The 24,707-nt window shown below is 53.4% G+C and overlaps 2 protein-coding genes across 8 annotated transcripts; both read left to right on the top strand.

Annotated features, from left to right (window-relative positions):
• The first annotated feature begins 645 nt into the window (after positions 1–645).
• On the top strand, positions 646–17,082 carry Sidt2 (SID1 transmembrane family member 2). 6 transcript variants are annotated; one of them, XM_076925001.1, is made up of 28 exons: positions 646–1,179; positions 2,644–2,765; positions 2,972–3,136; positions 3,226–3,271; positions 3,837–3,938; positions 4,046–4,129; positions 5,733–5,832; positions 6,004–6,069; positions 7,262–7,355; positions 7,692–7,744; positions 8,559–8,630; positions 8,795–8,866; positions 9,043–9,105; positions 9,850–9,968; positions 10,201–10,274; positions 10,363–10,429; positions 10,916–10,989; positions 11,118–11,241; positions 11,724–11,841; positions 12,244–12,380; positions 12,641–12,749; positions 12,946–13,022; positions 13,190–13,236; positions 13,478–13,583; positions 14,024–14,134; positions 15,028–15,125; positions 15,444–15,557; positions 15,650–17,082. In XM_076925001.1, exons 1-28 carry the CDS (start codon positions 997–999, stop codon positions 15,657–15,659), a joined length of 2,607 nt encoding a protein of 868 aa, XP_076781116.1. In that variant the 5' UTR covers positions 646–996; the 3' UTR covers positions 15,660–17,082. The 6 variants fall into 6 exon arrangements, 5 of the variants coding, with proteins under 5 accessions (XP_076781116.1, XP_076781118.1, XP_076781120.1 ...); XM_076925003.1 differs by lacking the exon at positions 9,043–9,105; XM_076925005.1 differs by lacking the exons at positions 9,043–9,105; positions 15,028–15,125 and adding an exon at positions 7,880–7,966.
• Positions 17,083–18,970: 1,888 nt separating this feature from the next.
• Positions 18,971–24,581, top strand: Tagln (transgelin). 2 transcript variants are annotated; one of them, XM_076925017.1, is made up of 6 exons: positions 19,073–19,130; positions 20,479–20,561; positions 22,820–23,011; positions 23,117–23,294; positions 23,654–23,756; positions 24,039–24,581. In XM_076925017.1, the coding sequence occupies exons 3-6, from the start codon at positions 22,832–22,834 to the stop codon at positions 24,181–24,183; spliced, it is 606 nt and encodes a 201-aa protein (XP_076781132.1). In that variant the 5' UTR covers positions 19,073–19,130; positions 20,479–20,561; positions 22,820–22,831; the 3' UTR covers positions 24,184–24,581. The 2 variants fall into 2 exon arrangements, with proteins under 2 accessions (XP_076781131.1, XP_076781132.1); XM_076925016.1 differs by lacking the exon at positions 20,479–20,561 and having other exon boundaries at positions 18,971–19,130.
• The last annotated feature ends 126 nt before the right edge of the window (positions 24,582–24,707 follow it).

The raw sequence follows: 24,707 nt of genomic DNA, 5'->3' as shown, positions 1-24,707 counted from the left end.
GTTTTGCCCATTGACAACTAAAGGTCAGACCCTTTCCCTGGGCTTTGTTCAAACAAACAAAGCAGCCTCTGCGGAGTAGGGGTAGAGCTCACAGGTTGGAAGGCATCCTGGTTATGGCGTCCTGGTTATGGTTATCCCCTCTACTGTGAAAGGGGAGCGGCAGCTGAGCTGCATTCAGTGGGCAGGCGCTTCTTCGGTTTTTATGAGCCAGTGAGGGAGAAAAATGAAGCTGGAGTGGTGATTTTGGGGAACAACTCCCGCTTAAGCAAAGAGATCATTTGTCGACAAGACACAGCACTTACTGGGCACTGTGAATCTCGCCAGTAATACCAACACCAAGCAATAGAGGCGGGGGAGCGGGGGGGGGGGGGGCGCGGAGGAGCAGGAGTTCAAGACTTTTCAAATTTACACAACCAGTTCCAGGCCAGCCTGGGTTATGAAAGCCCCCGTCTCAAAAGGCCAAAAAACGCGGAACACAAAAACAAGAATCTAATACTTAGTGATCCTTCGTGGAAAAATCACTCTAGACACTCACAGGGCGGCGAAGGAAGGAGGCGGCGACGGCTGCGTGGGAAGCAGTTAGAGGCGGCCTGGCCCTTTAAATCCGCGTCGGTTTCCCATGACGTCAGCGGGCGGGCGCAGCCCGCTGTTTACTGCGGCGCGGCGCCTGGTAGCCCGGAGTTCTGCGCCGCGTCCGCCGCCCTTAAAGGGCCCGCGTCCGGGAAGCCTCCGGGCCAGGGCCACCGCCGCCTCGGCTCTCCGGGCGCGAGCGGACGTCGGGTCTCCAGCCGGGCTGGGCCGGGCTGGGGTTGCGGGTCGCGGTGCCGCCCACGCGAGCCGGGGTCCGCGCGAGGCCCAGGAGCGGCTCCAGGGAGGGGACGCGTCCTATCTCAGGCCGGGGTTAAAGTTCTGGTCCCGGTGAGATGCTGGAAGCTGCTGCGGCAGCCGCAACGCGCCCGGTCGCCGTCCCGTCGCCAGCCCCCGCCGTCCCGGGCCATGATCGCCTGGCGTCTGCCCTTGTGCGTGCTCCTGGTGGCCGCCGTCGAGAGCCACCTTGGGGCTCTGGGGCCCAAGAACGTCTCGCAGAAAGACGCGGAGTTTGAGCGCACCTACGCGGACGACGTCAACAGCGAGCTGGTCAACATCTACACCTTCAACCACACCGTGACCCGAAACCGGGTGAGCGCGGGACCCCACGGGCGGCCGAGAGGGTGGGCGCCTGGCCTGGCCTGGATGCTGCCCCTGCCCTCTCCGCCAATCTCTGAGCCGCCCTCCCTTTGCCAAGACCTGGTTTCCACCAGCATTCCCTGCAGTTCCAGCTGGGCAGCTTTGGGAAGTTCCCTGCCACCAGCTGTGATCGGGACTGGTCTGGTCCGCTCCGTGACCTGGCTCTCAATCTGGCAGCCCTGTGAGGTCGGGGTGAGGGGAAAACAGGCTTCCAGCCTTGCTTGCTCAGACAACTCCAGATGGGGCCAACTTAGAACTGAAAAGCTCTGTCACAACGTCACAGGGAGCTGAAGGAGACAGACCTCCTTGCCTCAGAAAGCCAGCTGGCCTTGTAAGTTGAAGGTGACAAGATAAGGCCCTGACAAGCTGAGTGGCAAGAGAAAAGGGAGTTTGTTTCTAAGGCAGGACTATCTCCGACTTACTCATTTCTCCCCAGTAGTGAAAGTAGAAGGAAGGCTGGCAGAGCTGGGCCCAGGCAGAGCACAGCCTGGGAGATTCTTGCTGCCTGGCTGTGTGACCTCCTCTCTAGCTCTCTTGCTCTTTCTCCAAGGCCCGATCTGGATTGACTGGGAAGCACTGGAGTTTCGGAGGAGGCACCTGAGGCTTTCTTTGGGAGGGAAAGGAGTTTGGTTTCTGGCAGGCCATGATCTACCATCAGGATTCATTTCCTTGAAGTTTCATCTCCCTTTCAGTCCCATATCCAGGATCATCCCCGAAGTGGCACCTACCCCTTAGGGAAACGTTACCCCTAGATTTGGTTTCAACGGCCTAGTAATTAGTCTGCAGTTGTGATTTGTTCGCTTTTAAACTCCGGCTGTCCAGTGTAGCTTTGTCCATAGCAGAAGATGGGATTTTTTTTTTTTTTTTTTTTTTTTAAGAGGGGGTCGATTGAGGTTCAGATGTAAAGTCACTTCACAGCTTGGCCCTTGGTCAGAACTAGAGAGACAACTTGTATTTCGACACAGTCCCTTTACACCCCTCCCTGCAGGCTCTGGCCTCCAGAGTAGTAGTGGGACCGGAGCTTCTTGCTGGTTTCCTAATTCATGAGAAAGAAGATTGAGGGCACTTCTTGCTCTCCTGTGTCAGTGTGTACACAGGAACATCTGTATACACGTGTATATATCCATGTGTGTGCTTGTGGGCTATCCTGGAACCTTCTAAGGTCTCTGCTGCATATCCTGCTGTTGCCTGGGATCTGCTCCTCTACATACCCAAGTCTTCCAAGGACGAGCTTCTTCAAGCCTCAGACCTGACAGTCAGTCGCTTCGAGAAACGCAGCCTGTTCCCTCACAAGGAGAAGCACAGATAGTGTTCTGGCTGGCCAGGATGGATAGCATAGGGTAGAACTCAGCATGCAGTCTGTAGAGTCATGTGTTTGAGGAACAGTGGGCTGAGTTTGGGCTTCCTTCTCTACAGACCGAGGGCGTGCGAGTGTCTGTGAATGTCCTGAACAAACAGAAAGGGGCGCCTTTGCTGTTCGTGGTCCGCCAGAAGGAGGCTGTTGTGTCCTTCCAGGTGCCCCTAATCCTGCGAGGGCTGTGAGTAGGACCTGGGGGTGCAGGGAGAGGGGCGGCTTTGCCAAGTTTTCAGGGACCCTCACCCGGGGAACCTTTATGTTTCTTCTCCCTGAGCCCAGTAGCAGGAGGGTAATTTTGTCAACCCAGGGAATGGGAGGTCTGGGGACCTGATAGGAAGAACTCAGGCTGGCTGGGACTAGTCACACCCTTTCTATCTTGGACTGTAGATATCAGCGTAAGTACCTCTACCAAAAAGTTGAACGAACTCTGTGTCAGCCCCCCACCAAGAATGAGTCTGAGATCCAGTTTTTCTATGTGGACGTGTCTACCCTGTCACCAGTCAATACCACTTACCAGCTCCGAGTCAACCGTGTGGACAATTTTGTGCTCAGGTATTGAGGGTAAGAGGGAGGGGACCATATAGCCCCAGCCTTCTTCCCAAGTGTTGACAGTGATTGTGGGGTTCTTCTCTTTCCCGTAGGACTGGGGAGCTCTTTACCTTCAATACCACTGCAGCCCAGCCCCAGGTAAAATCCCTTGTCAAAGTGGGGGGTTTCTTACCCTGGCATGGTCGCACATGCCTTTAATCCTAGCATTTGGGAGTCAGAGGCAGCCGGATTCCTACGTTCAAAGCCAGCCAAGGCTACGTAGAGAAACCTCGTCTCAAGATAGCAATGACAGCAAAAAGGAAGTCAGGGAGAGATTTGAACATGAGAACAGGAGCAGGTACGGATTGCTAGGACAGCAAATTCATCGTGTCTCTAGGTATGGATAGACAGGCAGGGGCAGTGCAGTGACAGGCAGGGGCAGTGCAGTGACAGGCAGGGGCAGTGCAGTGACAGGGTCTGCTTGCTCTCCTTCCTACTCTCCCTCGCAGGCACCGTCCTGTGCACCCAGCTGAGCTTGCGGGATATCAGTGTTCAGGGACATGCAGGACTGGCCTGCTCATGGTCAAGGCTCTGCTCCCCAAGTAGCTTCACTGTCTGAACTAAGAAGATTCTGAAACCTCCCTTGTAGGAGACCGATCCCTTCAGAGGGGCAGAGAGAGCATCCTCCTGAGATGTCACTCTCCCTACCCTTCTGTGTTCTCAGTACTTCAAATATGAGTTTCCTGATGGCGTGGACTCTGTAATTGTCAAGGTGACCTCCAAGAAGGCCTTCCCCTGCTCAGTCATCTCTATCCAGGATGTCCTGGTAAGCGGTGTGTCATTTTATCCTCCACCAGAAAGTAGTTGGGGCATTAGAAAAGGGGCCAGGGCCCGGTTCCCCATCCATCTGCCTCTTTCTTCCTTCCTCCTCAGTGCCCTGTCTACGATCTGGACAACAATGTAGCCTTCATCGGCATGTACCAGACTATGACTAAGAAGGCAGCCATCACTGTGCAGGTAGGAGGGGCACACGACCTTCTGAGGGACGGACGGGGCTGTTTGTTGAAGTAGATGCCGTTCCACACTTTGTCGTCGTCCCTCCCATTCCGGCCTACGAGAGGGCTTCTTAAACTTTTTCACGGTGACCCCTTTGTGCCTGAGAAACTTTTCTCCACTGAGCCATCTCATTGGCTCTTAATTTTGTTTTTTTTGTTTTGTTTTTTAATCAGCAAGGGATTTTACTCAGACATAACATGGAGGTACAGGGCAGATATGCTATCAGAGAGCAGCAGAGATTTACTCAGAGACCAATATTTTTGTTTTATAATTATCAGGGTTGAGGGTGCCACTGCAGCAATGCATGATCCCATTCAGCGGGTGCCACTGCAGCAATGCATGAGACCATTCGGCAGAAGCACATCTAGGAACATTTTAAAAACTGTTCTCACTTCAGCAACACATGGTCTGAAGTAGGAATGGCCCCTGTGCAGAGATGACGTGCAGATTCGTGAGGCGTTTTGTATTTTTAAAAAAGAATTAGCACTTTTTTTTGTTTTGTTTTGTTTTCGAGACAGGGTAGCCCTGGCTGTCCTGGAACTCACTCTGTAGACCAGGCTGGCCTTGAACTCAGAAATCTGCCTGCCTCTGCCTCCCAAGTGCTGGGATTAAAGGCGTGCGCCACCACTGCCCATGTATTTTTAAAAAAGAAATTGTTGAAAATCTTGTCCTAATCCTAAGTCAAAACTCATTGAGTCGTTAGCACGTCGAAACAATAATTTAAACCAAACGTCCTTATCTAACACAATCCAGGAAGACCCAAGGTGCACTGAGTTTATCCTTCCGTGCTTGAGATAGGGCAATAGGAGAATACCAAAAGTCTTTTTTCCATTACTGAAGGCTTCTATGAGAGCAGGGAACTTGGGGTAACGCAGTGAGCACACTGCGTTTCAGCGTGTGCAATACTCTGGCATCCAAGCTGAGTTTCAGACAGTGTTCCTTGGCTTCCTGCGCTGTGACAGTGTGTATGGTATATGACGGTGTGTATGATGGTGTGTTCAGAACCAGGGCTGAGGTGACGTCACCTGATACAAACAACATGGCTGAGTGCTTTTAGAAGCACCTTGGACGCAGGGTGCATTTTATTTTGAATGTTTTTCAGTTGTATTTTTCGGTGTATTCAGAAACCTTTTACTGTGTCTTGATCTTACACCACCCCCACATCCTGCTCCTGTGTTCTCTGGTATGTGAGTGGTGCCATCTCTAGCTGGTGCCCAGGACAAGCTGTGTAGACCACTAGGTGCTCATCTATTCACCAGGCTGGAGCCCATGGGTTTGTGCCCTAACCCTGACTTCTCAAGGTCTGTTTGAGATAATGGCAGCACCTCTCCCATGAGTGCAGCTCAGTGGTAGAGCACCTGCCTGGCAGTTGAGAGGCTAGCTGTTAGATCGTTAGCATCTTAGAAGTGTGAGGCAGGGGATCTATGCAAGGCTTGGGTAAAACTATATCTAGAAAGAGGCTTGTAGCTTCTGGTCCAAAGTATTCAGAAAGACGGCAACAGTGATGATCGTCAGCCTCCTCCTCCTCTTCTTCTTCCTCCTCTTCCTCCTTCTCCTCCTACAGCGGAAAGACTTCCCCAGTAACAGCTTTTATGTGGTGGTAGTGGTGAAGACTGAGGACCAGGCCTGCGGGGGGTCCTTGCCCTTCTACCCTTTTGTGGAAGGTAAGTTTCGTGTCCTGGCGAGGGATGGGTTAGGCTCAGTGGCTTCCCAGAAGATAGAAGGGACCATGTGGCTGTTGGTGGATCCCCTGGGACGCTCCAAGGCCTGCGTCCATCAGCCCTAGCTCAGCCCCCAGCAATGACTTCTTTTCCACTTTGACAATTTACTTCTAGATGAACCAGTGGATCAAGGGCACCGTCAGAAAACCCTGTCAGTGCTGGTCTCTCAGGCTGTCTCATGTAAGTCTGAGGCACCTGAGGCTTCCTCTCAGACCCAAGAAAGCAGCTGATCTCAGAATGGGAGGGGTGGTGAGGACCCTTCTACCCAGCAGGCTCGGGGACAGCGGAAAGCAGGCTTCCAGCCAGAGAAATTCAGAAGGTGGATCCCTGTGTAATATGGGACAGGGTCCATGGCCAAACTGATAAGCAAGTTCTCATTCACACCCTGCCTCTTAGCAGAGGAATCTCTGTCCCCTGTCTCCGTGACAGAAATAGTAAAAGCTATCCCATTAGATACATTTGGTTGTGAGGCTTAGCCCAGAATTAGAGTATTGGGCCCTAGTCAGTGCTAAGCAATGTCTATTGAATTTTTCAATGGAGTCCTTTCTAAACTGTGGACTCTTAAGATGAGAATGAGGAGCCAGAAACAGTGGCCCATCCTCTTTAATCCCAGTGTTGGGAGGTAAAGACAAGATCAGTAGCCCAGACTCACCCTTCGTTATATCGTGAGGTCAAAGCCAGTTTGAACATGAGACCTTGTCTCAAAAAAAAAAAAAAAACAAAATAAGTAACAATAACAAGCAAGGAGGGCTGAAGAAATGGCTCAGCTGTTAAGAACACTGGGTGATTTTTCCAGAGGATCCCAGTATTATTCCACAGCATCCATGTGGCAGCTCACAAGTCACCTGTAACTCTGGTTGCAAGGTATCTGATACTTTGTCTTCCATGGGCACCTGTGGGTGGCACACATACATACATGCAGTCAGAGTCTTCACACACAAAAAGTAAAAATAAATGCATCTTAAACATGCGATTATAAACCCAACACACACTAGAAAGGGGACTCAGTACTTACTGAGCCCTGGTGTGTGCTAGCAGTATCGGGCAGGAGGGCTGTGTAGGGTACAGAGACCTGGGATGAGCAAAGGCCAGGTCACTGTGGGCTGTTGAGGGCACCATCTCTGAGCTGTAGTTTGAAGCTTATGTCAACATAGAGTTGACTATCAGTAGGGGAGAAAGCCTTAGGGAACACCATGAGCAGGTAGACTCATGCCAGAGTCTGGTGTGTTGAGCCATAGACAGATACTCATACTGGCTGGGCATTGGCTTCAGGGGAGGAAGAACCAGATCTCAGAAGTTCCTGGGCATCCAGAGGCAGTGTGGGGAGGGCTGCTGTGCTCTCGCCACACTCCCCTTGTTTCCCTCCCTGTAGCTGAGGCCTATGTTGGTGGGATGCTCTTTTGCCTGGGCATATTCCTGTCCTTCTACCTGCTGACTGTGCTGCTGGCCTGTTGGGAGAACTGGAGGTGAGGCAGAGCTGCTGGGCTGTTCTGTGCTGGGGGGTGGGGGGGTGGGGGGAGTGGAGGCATGGGAGAGAGTGTAGTGGGATCCCAGCTGGCCCAGGGCAACCTGTTCTTGTCTCTAGGTAACTACAAGACAGGAACTTGTTGGGATCTGTGATCCGTGACCCATTTCTTTGCAAGACTGGTTCCTGTCATTGCTTCTTTTCAAGCTGGGAACACCCTGTTACTCCTGGGGCGGGAGAAACCCAGGATCAGGATGGGTAGAGAGGATAGAAGGAAGGTTAGCCTAGCCTAGCATGAGTCCTCATCCTGACTCAGTTGTCCTCTGAATTTCTGCAGGCAAAGAAAGAAGACCTTGCTGCTGACCATAGACCGAGTCTGCCCAGAAAGTGGTATCTCCAGGGGCCGGGTTGGCCAGATCCGTTGGTGGGAGACGGGAGCAGGGATGGGAGGGGGAATGGGGAGGAGGGCAGCTTGGTGGCTTCTCTGTGTTCAGCCTAGGAGTAACATTTCACAAGTGGAACCAGGCTGGGGCCCTGGCTCACCCCTCCATAGATACCTGGAAACTGTCCTGTGCCCGCACTGGTGTCTCAGACAGTGCAGCTCAGTCTCAGGTTGTTAACTTCCAATTCTCTCTCTTTCTTCCATCACTTCTCTCTGCCCTCCCTTCCGCTTGGACCTCTCTCTCAGCTTCTCTCCTTGGTAAGCTCCAGGTGCTGTGGGCAGAGGAGCTGCTGTGTAGGGGAGGAAAGTGAACAGGGGCTTCCTAGGGAGGGACCCGGGCACAGATGCCGTCTTCTTTGCTGGCTTAGATGTGTTATTTCCTTGACCATCCTCCCTCCATTTTTATTTTTTTGTCTTTTGTTTTTTTTTTTAGTTAAAATTTTTAGACAAGATATCATTCATAGTTCAGGGTAGCCTGAAACTGAGTAGCCCAGGCTGGCCTAAACGTCTTCCTGTCTTAGCCAGGCGAGAGTGCTAGGGTTACAAGCATGAGCCACCATGTCTGGTTGTCCCCTCTTCTAGGAGAACACAGGGTGGCACACTTGCTTGGAGTGACATAATTGTGAGGGTTTGGTGGGTTTGGGGATGTGTGTTTTCTTTTACTGCTTGCATGGCTCCTCTGGCTGTCTCTCCCAGGTGCGCCTTTCCCCTTCCCCTGGCGCAGGCCTGGCCTCCCTTTGCTCACAGGCCTTCTCATTGCAGGTCACCCTCGGGTCTTGGCTGATTCGTTTCCTGGCAGTGCCCCTTACGAGGGTTACAACTATGGCTCCTTTGGTACGTTTCAGTCATGTGTTTGTCCATGCCCAGCCACAGTTCCCTGTGCTGCCACTCCTGATGGCTGTGCCCTCGAAGCTGCTCCGAAGTCTTTAGGAGCAAATCTAGAGTCTCTTGTCCTGAGGTCACTTTTACCCGCTTCACCACCCATTCCTTACCTGCAGAAAATGGTTCCGGATCCACTGACGGGTTGGTTGAAAGCACAGGTTCAGGGGACCTCTCCTACAGTTACCAGGGTGAGTGGGCCAGGCAGAGGGTATGTGCTTCAGGGCTGCTGTTGACTAGGTGGAATGTCCTGGTGGGCGGTTGCCTCTCTGCCTTATGCTGGAACCAGGGAAGGGCTGCTCTTCTGCCCGTCTTCCTTTCTGCTCCATGGCCTCAGTTCCCCTGTAACTTTCCCTTTCCTTTCAAGGGCACGACCAGTTCAAGCGGCGCCTTCCCTCTGGCCAGATGCGGCAGCTGTGCATTGCCATGGGTAGATGTGGGGAGGGGGTAGGGCTGCCCTGCCAATCAATTCCTGCCAGGATGGTCAGGCCATGGAACTGGCTGCCTCTGGGACCAGAGAGACGCATAGTGCATGGCTTTCCTAGCAAGTGCCATCTGTGCCAGCCCGTGGTCTTCTGAGAAAGATAGCCACTGGCCACCATCAGTGTCCAACCTTAATGTCCTCTTGTCAGAATCCTCCCTCCCTGGTTTGCTGGCCAAGGACCCTGGGTCTGGGTGTCACCTGGTCTCTAGGGCTTTGGCCAGGTGACGTGACAGGAGGAGGCTTCCGGAAGTAGGAGATGGGTGTTTTTTCCCTCAAGCCCTTGCCTATGTACCAGGGCTTTAGTTCAGGGTGGCCATGGTGTGTCTCCTCAGAACCCAACAGGACTGGGCACCTCTAATCTGCATGAGTGGCCAAGTTCAATCCTGTTAGTGTGTGTGGGATTCACTCAGTGTCCTGACCTGGAAGGCCTAACTCAGGGGTCAGAGCCAGGAGTGGAGCAGGGCTGGAGTCACTCCTGCTCCCCAGACCTGGCCGAACTCCCCACCAGTTCCCACTGAGTTAGGAGTCCGTTTCCTGCCAGCACCTGAGCCACCCGCCCTACTGCTCTGAGCTCTGGCCACAATGTGCCTTTTCCCATTGTTGAATAATTTTGACATTGCTTCTGATGGGTGGGGGCAGACCCAGTGTTCGGTCCTACGGGCCCAAGCCCCTTTCCTTTGTCACTCCTAGACCGCTCCTTTGACACAGTGGGTCCACGGCCACGACTGGACTCCATGAGCTCTGTGGAAGAGGATGACTACGACACACTGACTGACATCGACTCAGACAAAAACGTCATTCGAACCAAGGTGTGACATAGAGCCTGACCAGAACCTGCCCTGAGCTGGGACAGGCAGGATAGACTCCAGGAGAAATTGGCTTGGGGACATTTGGACTGATGTCCTTTTAGCACACTTAACCACAGAAATGTGGAGTCTCAGAACCCTGTCCCCTGAGTTCTGGCTTGTCTAAGGGAAGCCCACTTGTCAGCCTAACCTGGAGACGAGGGGTTCAGCAGGGCTCATTCCTGCTTCTCCTCAGCAATACCTCTGTGTGGCTGACCTGGCACGAAAGGACAAACGTGTTTTGCGGAAAAAGTACCAGATTTACTTCTGGTGAGTGGGCTACACAGACGGCACTCCCGTTACTGCAGAGGGCGGCTCCTCAGGTCCTGCCAACCTTACCTTGGCCCTTCCCCTGCAGGAACATAGCCACCATTGCGGTCTTCTACGCACTTCCTGTGGTGCAGCTGGTGATCACCTACCAGACGGTGAGAGGGCGAGGGGTGGATGTTTTTGGTCTGTAACTGCCTTAGTCTGCAGAGCCACTGCAGGCAGGGACTCTGCAGTGAGCATAGGTCATAGGTTGTGGGAGCAGCTTTTGAATCCCAACTCAGCTTTGGCTATGAGGCCCTGGGCTTCTAAGCGCCAGTTTCTTCATCTGCAGATTGGGGGCAGCATGAAGCCGGGGCGGGGCCTATGAAACAGAGGTCACGGGACTTTATATGTGTGACTTCCCTCCCCTTACTGTGAGGTAGGGTCTTCTGGAGTTTTCAATCTCTGTATCTAATGACACGAGGACGATGGCATCTGTGCCACCTTAGGAGTGTAAGGAGTGCCAGCCTGGGTACTGTGTACACACTTGAGCCATGCTGGCACTGCTCTTGTTTTGCCAGTTGGAGCCAGGGTGTGTGGCAGGGGCTCCCTGCTGAGTCAGGCATGTTAATAGCTACACTCCGACCCCCATACACACACAGGTGGTGAATGTCACAGGGAACCAGGACATCTGCTACTACAACTTCCTCTGTGCCCACCCGCTGGGCAACCTCAGGTGGGGATTGTGCTGGAGGCCCAGGGGTGGGTAGAGTAGGCAGGGTGGGGCTTTGTGAAGCCTGCTGGGCAGAAGAAAGGAAGGGTGTGAGGGCCTTGTCTCAGCTAAGCCTGTCTGGTCCCTTCTAGCGCCTTCAACAACATCCTCAGTAACCTGGGGTACATCCTGCTGGGGCTGCTTTTTCTGCTCATCATCCTGCAGCGGGAGATCAACCATAACCGGGCCCTGCTGCGGAACGACCTCTACGCTCTGGTAAGCCAGCCACTGCCCACCATGGCCTCCATCTGGCAGACTGACTTCCTCGTCCAGTCCTACTCTGCTCCATCTAGCCCCACAATGCCCTGCCCTGCCCTGCCCTCCCCTGCCCTGCCCTGCCCTGCCCAGCCCTGCCCTGCCCTGCCCTGCCCAGCCCAACCCAGCCCTGCTCTGCCCTGCCCTACCCTGCCCTGCCCTGCTTCGCCCTGCCCTGATGGGTTCTTCTCTACCCTCCTCTGCCTTCTGCTCTCCCCAGTCTACGCTCGCCCTTCCCTGTGTACCCCATCCCCGCTAGCTGTTTTATCCTGTCCTACCTTGTTCTGCCCTGCCCAAGTCTGTCCTGGCTTGTCCTACCGTCTCTGCTACCCACTCAGCATACCGTGCAGTCCTTTCCCTCCTCCATGCCCCTCGGGTCTCCTCTCAGGACCCTTCTCTTCCCACCTCACTTGTACTTCTCCTCCTTCCCTTTCTCCCCACAGGAGTGTGGGATCCCCAAACACTTTGGTCTGTTTTATGCCATGGGCACAGCGCTGATGATGGAGGGCCTACTTAGTGCCTGTTACCATGTCTGCCCCAACTATACCAACTTTCAGTTCGGTGAGTGCTGCCTCTTGTCTGGCTGAACCTGCTCTCCCAGGTCACCAGCTCTTAGGAGGCTCGGAGGCTGGCTTCCGAGAGCAGCTCCCACACTAGAAGTTAGCTGTCTGTGCTGTCTTCTTTCCAGTCATTCCTACAGAGACTCTGAGAGACTCAGGAAATGCGCCCTAACTTCCGGGTGTTCGTATACTGAGACCCTCAAACTAAGTTGCCCTCAACTTCAGGGAGCAACAGACAGACTAGCTAACAAGTGGTAGGATTCAGGTGCAGCAAAGAGACTGGAGCTGAAGTATTGACCCTGCAGCTTGCTGATGGCATTCCAAAGCTCCCGATTGTCTGGGCTGGGAGTTCTGTTTGGGGTCCCTGTGGTGTCTCTGCAGCTCACAGCCTGTTCCTACCCAGATACCTCGTTCATGTACATGATTGCTGGCCTCTGCATGCTGAAACTCTATCAGAAGCGGCACCCGGATATCAACGCCAGTGCCTACAGCGCATATGCCTGCTTGGCCATCGTCATCTTCTTCTCCGTCCTGGGCGTGGTGAGGGCCTGGTCTACTCTGCACACCCTGTAGGAAAGGCACATGCACCACCCCACCCCACCTCACCCCCACAGCCCCACCACCACCACCACCACCACCACGTGTGCGCTCATCCTGTCTTCCACTGCAGGAGAGGTCTGCTGCTCCCCTAAGGGGCCATCCTGGGTCCCTCTTTAACTGAAGTGTAACCCAACTGCTTGCGCTAGTAAGGGTGCAGACATGAGAGGACTGCGCCCTCACTCCTGCGGGCTTCCCTACAGGTTTTTGGCAAAGGGAACACAGCCTTCTGGATCGTCTTCTCGGTCATCCACATCACTTCCACCCTGCTCCTCAGCACCCAGCTCTACTACATGGGCCGCTGGAAGCTGGGTGAGAGCATGCCCAGGGCAGGGTGCATAAGGTGTAGGGGACACACAGGGGACCTTCCATGTCTCTTTGATCTGACTGGGCTGGACGAATCCCTGGGTGGGAAATTCAGAGTACTCCTTGGTGTTTCTGAGCTGGGCCCTCTGAAGACTCGTCTCAGCCATGCCTTGTCAGCCAGCGCCTCACCTTCTCATTGCAGACTCTGGAATCTTCCGCCGCATCCTCCACGTGCTCTACACAGACTGCATCCGGCAGTGCAGCGGGCCCCTTTACACGGTACGTGCTCAGCTCCCCAACTCCTTCCTCCTCTGTCTCCCCTCCTCCCTGTGGGATCAAGGTCAGAGAACCCAGCGTGGGGTGGGTACTGGCTGACAAAAGCCTTCTGCCTCTTCCCTTCCTATCTCTCTCTCTCTCTCAGTCCCTGTGTCTCTGCTTCCCTCCAGGACCGAATGGTGCTTCTGGTCATGGGCAACATTATCAACTGGTCGCTGTGAGTGTGGCCATTGGCTGTGGAGTCAGCTGGGGACATACATAGTCGGCCAGTGGCTGACTTAAGGGCTATGGACAGTTTTGAAGCATTGAACATAAGGAATTGGGGCTAAAGAACGGTGGGCTTCTAGAACCTTCTGTGAGCTTCTGAACATAGTCGAAAGCAATGATGAAGTGTGGTGGGGGGTGTGGGCAAAGGTGAGGCCCTCCCTCCTCCCCCCAGAACCCACTCCCTCTTTCAGGGCTGCCTACGGACTCATCATGCGCCCCAACGACTTTGCCTCCTACTTGCTGGCGATCGGCATCTGCAACCTGCTGCTTTATTTCGCCTTCTACATCATTATGAAGGTGAATGGGAAGCGGGAGCAGCTTCTCTGCTTCACAGGGCCAGAGCAGGGCGCTGGGAGAAAGGAAGCTTTTCATATGTCTACGCCAGTGAGGTTTGGGTGGTTGGGTGGCTTGGGTCTCCTGGGAGCTGCTTGCTAGGCATGTGCTCTGCCATCAAGCCACGCCCCTAGCCTGGGTTCACTGAGCTTATGATAGGCCAGGCCATTGAGGACTGGTGCCTCCCAGTGGCTCTCCTGGTTGTACAGTGTGAGGGAGCTTCCCAGCCAGTGCTTTCGTTGGCTCAGGGATGTAGGTACATGGACACCTAGTTCAAAGTGGGCATCAGGGCTGCCGGCATGAGACTTGGCTGGGCTCTGTGGTTGAGCCTGTAAATCCAGGAGGGGCCCAGGTAAGCAGAAGGTGGGCAGTGGCCTGGGCTGACGGCTGCAGACCTTCCCCAGCTCCGGAGCGGCGAGAGGATTAAGCTCATCCCTCTGCTCTGCATCGTCTGCACCTCCGTGGTCTGGGGCTTCGCGCTCTTCTTCTTCTTCCAGGGACTCAGCACGTGGCAGGTGAGTAGCTACCTCCAGGCTTGTAGCAAGTTAACCCATGGCGAGTTCTCCACCTTGGACCAAGCCTTCCCTCATGACTTGTCATTAAAGCCTTCTGATACTCAATATGCCAGCATGAAAATCTGGACCTGTTACTTTGAAGGCAGCTGAGTTTCAGGGAGGCCCAGGGCCTTCCCCCAGCATAGAGCTAGTGTGTGGCAGCTGTGGTTTGAAGCCTGACACCTCAGTTTCTTTACTACCTCAAAGGATACCTGGTGTGCATCCAACTATGAATGTCTGGTAGAACTGAAAGTGCCAGGCATTGTGGTGGACGCCTTTAATGTCAGCACCTAGGAGGCAGAGGCAGGCGGATCCCTGAGTTTGAGGCTAATCTCTACAGACTGAGTTCCAGGACAGCCAGATGCTACACAGAGACACTCTTGAAAAGCAAAAACAGAATTGAGTATAACATGGCCTCTGCCTAGGTGCCGTTGGATTCAGTCTGGTTCAAAAGAAACACTGCTAGCTCACGTCTGGGGTTTGTTCTGTTTTAAGGCCAGGGGTCAGAACTGCCCTTCTACTTGGTGCGCACACGCTCTGCCACCGAGCTCCATTCCCCACACCTACTTCATGTTTGAAACGAAACACAAGCAAGTCAGGGTACTGGAGTATGCAGAAGAGAAGATGGCAAGTCAGGCCTGGGAGAGCTTCTCGGAGGAGGCAGGCTTTGCTCGTGGTCAGAAAATCTCATGGTTACAGCTACATAGCTCTAGCTAGCACTGTCGCCTGAGCAACCGCACAGGGTGGAATGACCAAGGCAGCTTTGATGTGTGAGAACACACTGATTTGGGAGCTTGGCAGAGACCTGGCACTATATGGGGTCAGATATGTCTCGATCTGTGGCCTCAGCACAGGCTGTACCAGACATAGGGTCAGAAGATGCTTGTGGCAGCAAGGTTGTGGGCAGAGCCTGGAGGATCAGGAGCGTCACAACCGGGAAACCTACCCTGAGGTAATTTGAAAGCAAGGCCAAGTCCCAGGCAGGCAGTGAGTTGGGGCTTCTGGGCCCTCCCTGGCTTTCTGAGTAGAAGCTGTAATGACAGCCTCCTGCCCACAGCTATAAAGGAAAGATGGGTCTGCAGGAAGGAGGAAAGAGTGGGGTATTTGAGAAAAGCCATTGTTAGCTGAGGAGGGCCCGAGTGAGGCATGAGCCAGAACAGGATGCTCTCCTGCCAGGGACAATGGGGTGCCATGGAGTGGGTTGGAGGTGGGTGTGGAGCTGGTCCCTGCAGAGCAGACTCAGTAGGCTGCTGCCTCTGTCCCCTGCCAGAAAACCCCCGCAGAGTCCAGGGAACACAACCGCGACTGCATCCTCCTGGATTTCTTTGATGATCACGACATCTGGCACTTCCTGTCCTCCATTGCCATGTTTGGGTCCTTCCTGGTATGTGGGATGTGCCTGGCCTGAGGGCGGCGGGGGCAGGGTAGAACAGACAGCCCCTCCTTCCCAGTGTCTGACCCTCCATCCACCCTTAGGTTTTGCTGACACTGGATGACGACTTGGACACCGTACAGCGGGACAAGATCTATGTCTTCTAGCAGCACCTGTGGTCCAGGCTTCCCCTCATGGGCCCAGCGCCTCTGCATCACCTGCCCGTTGCCACACAAGCACCAAGGGTATGAGTCCCAGCTCTGCTGCCCAGCTTTGGATGTCGTGGCAAGACAGCGAGATTCCAGCCCAGGCCTGACTCAGTACAGTTACTGTTGGCACTGAGCCTTGCAGTTGCCTCTGCTGCGGAGGAGGCCTGCTCCGCATTCCCCAGACACTGGCCAAATTGCTGCTTTCTTCTCAGTGTTGGGTCCCCCCAGGACCCTCATCTGTCCATCTGTCTTGTTTATCCACTGGCTCTCCATTTGTCCCTTTGGAGAGGAAGGCGGGAAGGCAATGTCCTGTCCCATTTCACGCCTTGCATTCTGCCCATCCTTCCCTCCTCTCGGCCTAGGACACAGCCCTTTCTTCTTCCCATGCTCTGCTCCAGGACCGTAGTCTGGTGCCTGATTCTCTGTCCAGCACCAGGACCTAAGTTCTCCCTGGGTCTGTAGCTGGCTACTATCACTGCCCACTCTGGCCTGCCAGGACGGATGCAGGTAGGAGACTTTAGGGGCTGGCCAGCTGGTGCCAGGCTTTCGGTGCTAAGGCCTACAAGGGGCCTAGGTACAACCCTCCCCTCTGACCTGTGCTTGGAGCTGGTTCTTCAGCAGTGAGGGCCAGCCCAGGTTGAGTCTTCTGATTTGGGGGCTGAATTCAGAAGTCACCTCATCCCACCAGCCACCAGAACGATGCCAGCACCAGGGTTGGTGGGAAGTGGCAACTCACTGTCCCCTTCCGCACCCTCAGTCCTGCCAAGCCCCAGATGGGGGCCTCTCAGTGCCATTGACACTGCCCAAGAATGTCCAGAGGCCGTGGAATGGTGCCAAGCACACAGCCCCCTTTTGCCTCTTTCACGGGAGCAGGAGTCCCAGTGCCTGTCTTAGAAAGGGAGGGACATGCCAGGTCCCTGTGTGTCCTTGGCCCTGTCTCACCAAAGGACTCAGGGCTGGTTTCTGAGTTTCCGTCCAGTATTTAGCCAAGTTCTGTGTTAGTCACATAGGCTTAAGAAAGCCTTGGCGTTTACAGAGTCACCCAGCTCTGGCCCCTGGCCATTCTGGTCCTTGGCGTTTACAGAGTCACCCAGCTCTAGGCCCCTGGTCACTCTGGTCCTTGGCTACCCTTCACCAGGTCCATTCCAGATGCCAAGAGTGGGCCCCAGGAATGTGTTCCGTTCTCTCCACCATGTTTTTTATAGCTCTTGGGCTGGGAGAAGAGGCAGGTCTGGGTCTTTGTTTCTGAGCTTTGTTCTGTGTCCCTCCATGCTACGGTTGCAATTGTTTTCTATGAACAAGTGCATTCAATAAAGAACCAGACCTGGGATCTGACTGATGTGTTGGGGAGGTGCAGGAGCCCCCAAGCCCCATTTGTTCTGGCTTTCCCTTCTCATTTCTGTGAACAACTATGTTGGATACTGACATTTCTTGATTCCACCAGGGTTTTCTTCAAAATCCTCAGGCTACCCATTAATTCTGTAAACATGTGACTCTTGCTCCAAGCATTGCTGGCAGGAGCAGGATGCTGAAAGTGTCCGTGCCTTCTCCCTGTGAGAGCACCCTCCAGCAGGCACATAGCACCTGCCTGTGTCTACCGTGTAAAGGTCAGCATCCTTTCCAGTCAGCTGGGCAGATGGGTATCCAGGCTCTGCCCATGATGCACTTGAAGTGGGCAGAGCGCTCACAGGTGGAGGTTTTAAGGACTATTCAGGAATGGATGGCAAGCAGGACCTAAGGAGGGAGTTTTTATTTAGATTATAAAAAGGATGGGGCTGGGCGGTGGTGGCGCACACCTTTAATCCCAGCACTTGGGAGGCAGAGGCAGGCGGATTTCTGAGTTCGAGGCCAGCCTGGTCTACAGAGTGAGTTCCAGGACAGCCAGGGCTACACAGAGAAACCCTGTCTCGAAAAACCAAAAAATAAAATAAAATAAAATAAAAAGGATGGGATTTAAGGATCCTGTCTAGTGAATTCAGGACATAATAGGTGGCTGGGAGTCCCCTGGAAGGAAAAGTGTCACCTCTGGGGGGCTCCAACATCCTGCTTATGACCCTTCCTTCAGATGCCGCAAGGAGGTGCTGTAGCTCTGCACCACTAGCTTAAACCAGCCAGGCTGGCTGTAGTGGGTGGAGCTTCTGAAGCTGCACCTCTGACCCTGCCTGAGGGTCCTCCTCTCTCTCTCTCTCTCTCTCTCTCTCTCTCTCTCTCTCTCTCTCTCTCTCTCTCTCTCTCTCTCTCTCTCTCTCTCTCTCTCTCTCTCTCTCTTCTCTCTCTCTCTCTCCTGAAGTTCCCAGAATTGGGTGCAGGGTTCAGAGACACCACTAAAGCCTCACCTTTTAAAAAAAGTTGTATTCAGTGTGTGAGACATAGCACACATGTGCAGGTCAGAGGAGAGCTGAGAGCCGTCACTGTGTTGTGTTCTGGGTATTGAACTCAGATCATCAGGTTAGACAGAGTTGTCTTTAACCCCTGAGGCCTGAGCCCACTGCAGCTGGGTACAAGCGAGATGATACCCCCCCTTCTGGGTGTGGTAGAATCTTTTAAGATAAGGACTGTTTTGAAGGGAGGGGACCGTGACACTGTTTCCTAGTCTTACCTCCAGCCCTGCCAGGCCTTAAACATCCTCCTTTTGTCACTGTGCTCTAGATAGGGAGCGAATGAAGCTCCAGCCAGAAGCGTTCCCTGTACCAGTGGGCAGGAATACCCAGGTTCCGTCACTCACTTGGTGGCCTTGGAAAGGCCACTCTGAACCTCAGTTTTCTCAGCTGTGAAACGGGGTGGTAACTCCTGCCTCATAACAAAGCTGAGTGTGAAAGGAAAGCCTTTGCATAGTGCCTGGTGAGCAGCCAGGCTGCAGTCGAGACTAGTTTCCACCAACTGGATTTTAAAGCCTTGCAAGAAGATGGCTTGTTTGTCCCCTACAAGTTCCGAGAACGTTCCTTTGTCGGGCCAAACTGCCTAGAGCGCCTGCTCCTTTCTTTCTCATTGAAGAGCGGACCCAAGTCGGGGTAGCAAGGAAGGTTTTCAGGGTCCTGCCCATAAAAGGTTTTTCCCGCCGCCCTCAGCAGCGCCCCGCCCCGACCCCCGCAGCATCTCCAAAGCACGCAGGGAATGTCTCAGGCTGGCCCCGACAGACTGCTCCAACTTGGTGTCTTTCCCCAAATATGGAGCCTGTGTGGAGTGAGTGGGGCGGCCGGGGGTGGGGAGCCGAGCAGACTTGCATGGGCAGGGAGGGGCGCCAGCGGGCCGGCAGAGAGGTGACATCACTGCCTCGGCGCCCTTTAAACCCCTCACCCAGCCGGCGCCCCAGCCTGTCTGCCACAGCCCAGACACCGACGCTACTCTCCTTCCAGCCCACAAACGACCAAGCCTTGTAAGTGCGAGCAACGGGAGCAGAAGGGGTGTGTGCCATCAGGCAGGGCTGGGGGCTCAGCTGGGGGCTCCCTTAGTCTCCTCTAGCTTGTTAGGTGGAATTGGGTCCCCAGGACTCTTGGTTAGACTGGGCAAAAAGTCCGGTTAAAATGCCCAGGGAGACTTGACTGGGGCAAAAGAATCAATGGGGTTAAGTCACTGGGAGAGAGGGAGGTTCCTATTTCAGCCACTGTCCCACCTGTGGGCTGTGTGTTAGACCCAAAGAAATGTAAATGAGGCCAAGGGATCTCCAAGAAGGTGAGGAGCTAAGTTCTGGAGAGCTGTGACCCACGGATGGTCCCCAGGGCTTGTGCAACAACCTAGGAGAGCCAGGAGGTAGCACCCCCCCCCCATCCCAGTGGAAGACTAAAGTTTGGAAGACTACAAACATCTTATTTGTTTGTAGCGCTGGAGATCAAACCCCAGGGTACTATGCACGGCATTCCCTCTATCTACCACAGAAGTTTAATGCTTCTGGTAGAAGAACCTGAGATAGAGCCTGCTTTTCCATGGCAGCTCAGTCCAGTCTGAAAGTAGAAGGTCGGGCCACTATAGGCAGATAGGTGACAGGTGGAGGAACTGGGACCGGGCAGCCCTGGGACTCCTGCCCCATCCAAAGGGTCTTGGTGGCTCCACTTGGGGCTATCTAAGGGATGTCACCCACAGGACTGCTTACTTCCAGGTTCCTCTCAAGGGTGTGGAGATGCTCACCCTTACTGCTGTTTCGTGGGCTGGGGTACCACAGGCAGATATACCCTGGTTCTACTTGTTCTCCGGGGCACCTGCTAGGTGGAGGCCCCTTTCCACAGCCTACCCTCTCCACTCGCTGACTGGAGGGCTGACTGGAATGAATCATGGCCACAGGCATACAAGCTGTGCGGTTATGCAGGTGTTCTTCTGTTCTGGAGCTTCTGCCTAGAAACATCCGGGTGGGCTTCCAAACCACCACCTTCATCTCCCTCTCCTCTCCCCGCTGCCTCTAAGATGAGAACTTGATTGTTTTTTTCTCTTAAGTGTTTTTTTTTTTTTTCAGTTAGCATACAAGGTAATGTATTTCACCATGGCATTTGGACACATATATCATATATATCATATTTTATTCATATTTGCTCTCCTGGCCTCTTCTCAAAGAGACGTCTCTGGACTTTCTACTTCCCACCTCCCCCAGGAGAGACAGAGAAGGGTGGTTCCTGGGTGGAGTTGTAAGGGGCGCCTGGAATCCTGAGAGCATGCCCTGACCCAGACCTACATGTCAGGGCTGCAGGGTGTGCGCTTGTCTCTTGTCCTACGGCTTGCTCTTGGTCCTGCAGTTGATACTGTCTGTTCAGAACTTCCTGGAGACTGACAGTGCATGTGAGGACACTCTTCTCCCATCTTTTCCTCTAGTGGCCAGGTGAGGAGACAAACATGGTCAGGAATGAAAGGAAACTGTAAGGTGCTTGAAACTAGTTGGGAGTGGCCAGTGGTAGAGACAGGCTGAGGGGAGGCTAGGAGGAAGGGACATCGAAGTCACCTGGTTCCATTTGCTTTGTGGCTTTTGTGGTTATTTGTCCCAGCAGTTCCTGGTGTGTGTGTGTGTGGGGGGGGTGCAGGCCACACAATGGGGTGGTTTTCTGAGGACCATGACTGTTGACAACTTCCCAACAGAAACCAGGCTTTTGAGTCCCTCCAGCGCCAGCTGGGAGAGGGTACTCAGAAAGCCACGTTCTTGGTGAGAGTCCCTTCTCCTTCACCTCAGGGAAGTGAGATGCCTCTAGGGCTGTCATTTTGATGAGGTCTTCTGGGTTTTTCTGTTTCTTTTTCTCTCTAACTTGGTGTTGGGCTCAGGGAATGCTTTGCTTTGGGGAAGGCGGTGGGAACTGGAACAGAGATCAGTGTACTGTCTAAACTCACTGTTTAAAGTTCCCCCTTCCCACTCCCCACCATCACGAGGAGCTCAGTTAAGCTTGTGTGACCTGTAACTCATAGACAGCGTCTTCCTGGCTTTCTGAGTAGATGATTGGCCCTGCTTCAAAAGCAGAGCGCTCATAACAGAAGAGGGTTGACAGCACAGGGGATGGGGTGGCAAGACGTTCAGAGTCTGACAGCTGACTTGGGACCAAAGCCACATAGAAACATTTGCTCCACTCCTTAACCACCTCCCCAGCTGCGACCATGGAGAAGGTCCCTGCTTTCATGGGAAGCAGGTGGGCGAGCCTGCTGACTGCCCCATGCTCATACAAACATTTCTCCCAACCTATGACCTCTCTCTCAGAAGCTGTGGTTGGTTTGCAAAGTACTTCAGACACCTCAACAGATGGCATCCCACTCAGGGTATCCTCTGCTGACAGGGGGGTCTGGTCCCAGCTGTGATGGTATCTACCCAGGGACCTACCTGCCTGCTTTGCTCCTGCAGCCTTCATCCCCCATATCTGGATCCTCAGGGAGTTGCCGGGCATAAGCCTTTGAGGCAACAGCTGACATACAGGCCAGGCTTCCCATGCTCTGGCTGGCAGATTCTTGGCCCTGGGCTATCCCTGGAGAACCCTGACTGCATGGTTCCTCTAACTACTGCAACAGCCACAGCTGGCTGACACAGGCACGACAGTGCTTTTTCATCTGGGTCTCCCTGAGAATGCAGTCGCTGAGAACCCTTGGACTCTGGTGGCTTTATCAGGTCATTTTGTCAGCTGCACTTTGGGGGATGAACTTTGCTCTTCCAGCTTCTGAGTCAGAGGGTAAAGATTTGGTGGCAACTGGTAGCTAGACAAAGATATCTGCTGGCTTCATCTGGGGTTCAACATGGCTTCTGGAAGACATCTCTAGTGCTTTTCTGGCTAGTCTTGGTAAAGAAAGAATGCTCTCGACAGCCAGTCCAGGTGATGCAGGGCTTTAATTTCAGCTACTCCAAAGATTAAAGCAGGAATATCCCAAGTTCAAGGCCTTCCTGTAAAGATTAGTGAGACAATGCCTCAAAACTGTAACACAAGCCAGACTTTGGTGGCACATACCTTTAATTCTAGCACCCCAGAGGCAGAGGCAGGCAGATCTGTGTGTTGGAGGCCAGCCTACCCTACACAGGGCCACACAGTGACACCCCTTCTTGGGGAAAAAACCCAACAAAACAAACAAACTATAAAACAAAGAGAAGGCTGAAGACAAAGCTTAGCAATGCATACTTCCCTCTCTGTGTGAAGCCCTGGGTTCCACCAGTACTGCAGAGAGAAAGGAATGAGGAGAGGGACAAAGGAGGGAGGGCTGACTCTAGGCCAGGGGTTGTCAAAATAGTCCACAGGCCAAATGCAGCCTGATGTCTGTTTTTATAAACAAAATTTTATTGGCACACATTGGTAACATTCAGCTGGGCTATTTTCACACAATAATAGAGGCCATATGGCCTGCAAAGTCTAAAATATTTACTCTGGTCTTTTATGTAAAAAGTTGACAACTCTTGCTCTAGATATTTGTTCTCTTGACAAATATCTAAGACCTATTTTCTTGAAGTTCAAGTTCAGAGGAGTCTCTGAAGCAAGTGGATAAAGCTGGTCTCCTTGGTCATGCTATGGTACCTAGGGTAGCTGGGAACCCCTCGGAGTGAAAGGCCTGCTTAGAACAAATGAAGTAAAGCAATTCCCTGGCTCTTTGTTCTTTTCTCCACACTGTCTGCTTTAGCTCTGCCTCAACATGGCCAACAAGGGTCCATCCTATGGCATGAGCCGTGAAGTGCAGTCCAAAATTGAGAAGAAGTATGACGAGGAGCTGGAGGAGCGACTAGTGGAGTGGATTGTAATGCAGTGTGGCCCTGATGTAGGCCGCCCAGATCGTGGGCGCCTGGGTTTCCAGGTGTGGCTGAAGAATGGCGTGGTGAGTGACACCCGGCGAAGAGGGTCTAGGGATGTGTATGCCACCCTACAAACTGTGAGACAGAACCCCTTAGCTGAGTGTTCAGCTGTGTTCTGTCCCTGTCAGATTCTGAGCAAGTTGGTGAACAGCCTGTATCCTGAGGGCTCCAAGCCGGTGAAGGTGCCTGAGAACCCACCCTCCATGGTGTTCAAGCAGATGGAACAGGTGGCTCAATTCTTGAAGGCAGCTGAGGATTATGGAGTCACCAAGACTGACATGTTCCAGACTGTTGACCTCTTTGAAGGTACAGAGGAAAAGGGCTGGAACCAGTGGGCCAGTGGAGAGGAACACTAACAGGCAGGAAGAGGAAAACTCAGGAGCCACAACCAGCTCTGTCCATGTGTGCATAGCAGGAATGGGATATGCCAAGAGAGCACAGAACAGGGGACCGGTTTGGTGGGACAGCATTTTCCTTCTATGTACAAGGGCCTGTGTTGGATCCTAGAATATAAAATATATAGCACACACTCACTAGGGTTTAGAATAGGGTCTCTTGAACCCTCTTGAGCTGGTACCACTTGCTCTTGGTTTGACTACTTTTGAGTCTGGGCAGGTATTGCCTATATGGTCCTGAAATTGGTTCCCTGGCCACTCTTCTCATAGGCAAGGACATGGCAGCAGTGCAGAGGACTCTAATGGCTTTGGGCAGCTTGGCTGTGACCAAGAACGATGGACACTACCGTGGAGATCCCAACTGGTTTATGAAGTATGTGGCCACTGGGTCTCTGTGGGGTTCGGGTGGTTTGGGCTGGTCAGCTGTGGTAAAGATCAAGTATAGCAGAGGCAGGAACATCCCAGGTGAGGGTGTTAGACTGGGGGAAATGAGGTCTTACTTCTGCACTCCTACCTTTAACCAATGTGTGCTCCATCAGGCTCCCTAACTCCTGGGACCAGACAAACCCAGGGGAAAAAGAGAAGACAGATAGGAAGGGAAACAGTTGGAGGACATAAGTTCTAGCAGGCCTGACCCTGGTTCCTTTTCTTCTAGGAAAGCCCAGGAGCATAAGAGGGAGTTCACAGAAAGCCAACTGCAGGAGGGGAAGCACGTCATTGGCCTTCAAATGGGCAGCAACAGAGGGGCCTCACAGGCTGGCATGACAGGCTACGGGCGACCCCGGCAGATCATCAGTTAGAAAGGGAAGGCCAGGCCTGAGTTGCAGCATCCTGCTTACCTGCCTCCCCCACGCCTATGTAGGTTCTTAGCCCTGACAGCTTTGAGGTGCCACTGGGCAAAGATGACTGCACATGGGCAGCTCACACCTATCCTCAGCCTCAGCCCAGCTTCTTACCCCAGAGCCACCACTACCCTGGCCCCTGTTCCCAGCTGTACCCCCACCTCCACTGTTACTCCCATCCTGGAGTAAGCAGGGAGAAGTGGGCTGGGGTAGCCTGGCTGTAGGCCAGTCCACTGTCCTTGGTAGCAAATATCCTTTGAAGGAGACCCAGCCCAGCCTCTATATCTTTTCCTGGAATATTTTTTGGGTTGAAATTCAAAAAGGAAAAAAAAAATATATAAATATAAATATATATACATATATATCCATCTTTTCTCAGGCCTGGCTGGCAGTTTGGTTTGTTACTCCTGTTAATATCCCAGGAACCCTGAGGGTGGGAGAATGCAGGGCTCACATGTCCCTGCCCGATGTCTTCTGGATGA

Source organism: Arvicanthis niloticus, chromosome 26, assembly GCF_011762505.2.
Source record: "Arvicanthis niloticus isolate mArvNil1 chromosome 26, mArvNil1.pat.X, whole genome shotgun sequence".
Lineage (NCBI taxonomy): Eukaryota > Metazoa > Chordata > Mammalia > Rodentia > Muridae > Arvicanthis > Arvicanthis niloticus.
The sequence above is the reverse complement of the archived record's forward strand: the minus strand, read 5'-3'. Positions and strand labels throughout refer to the sequence as shown.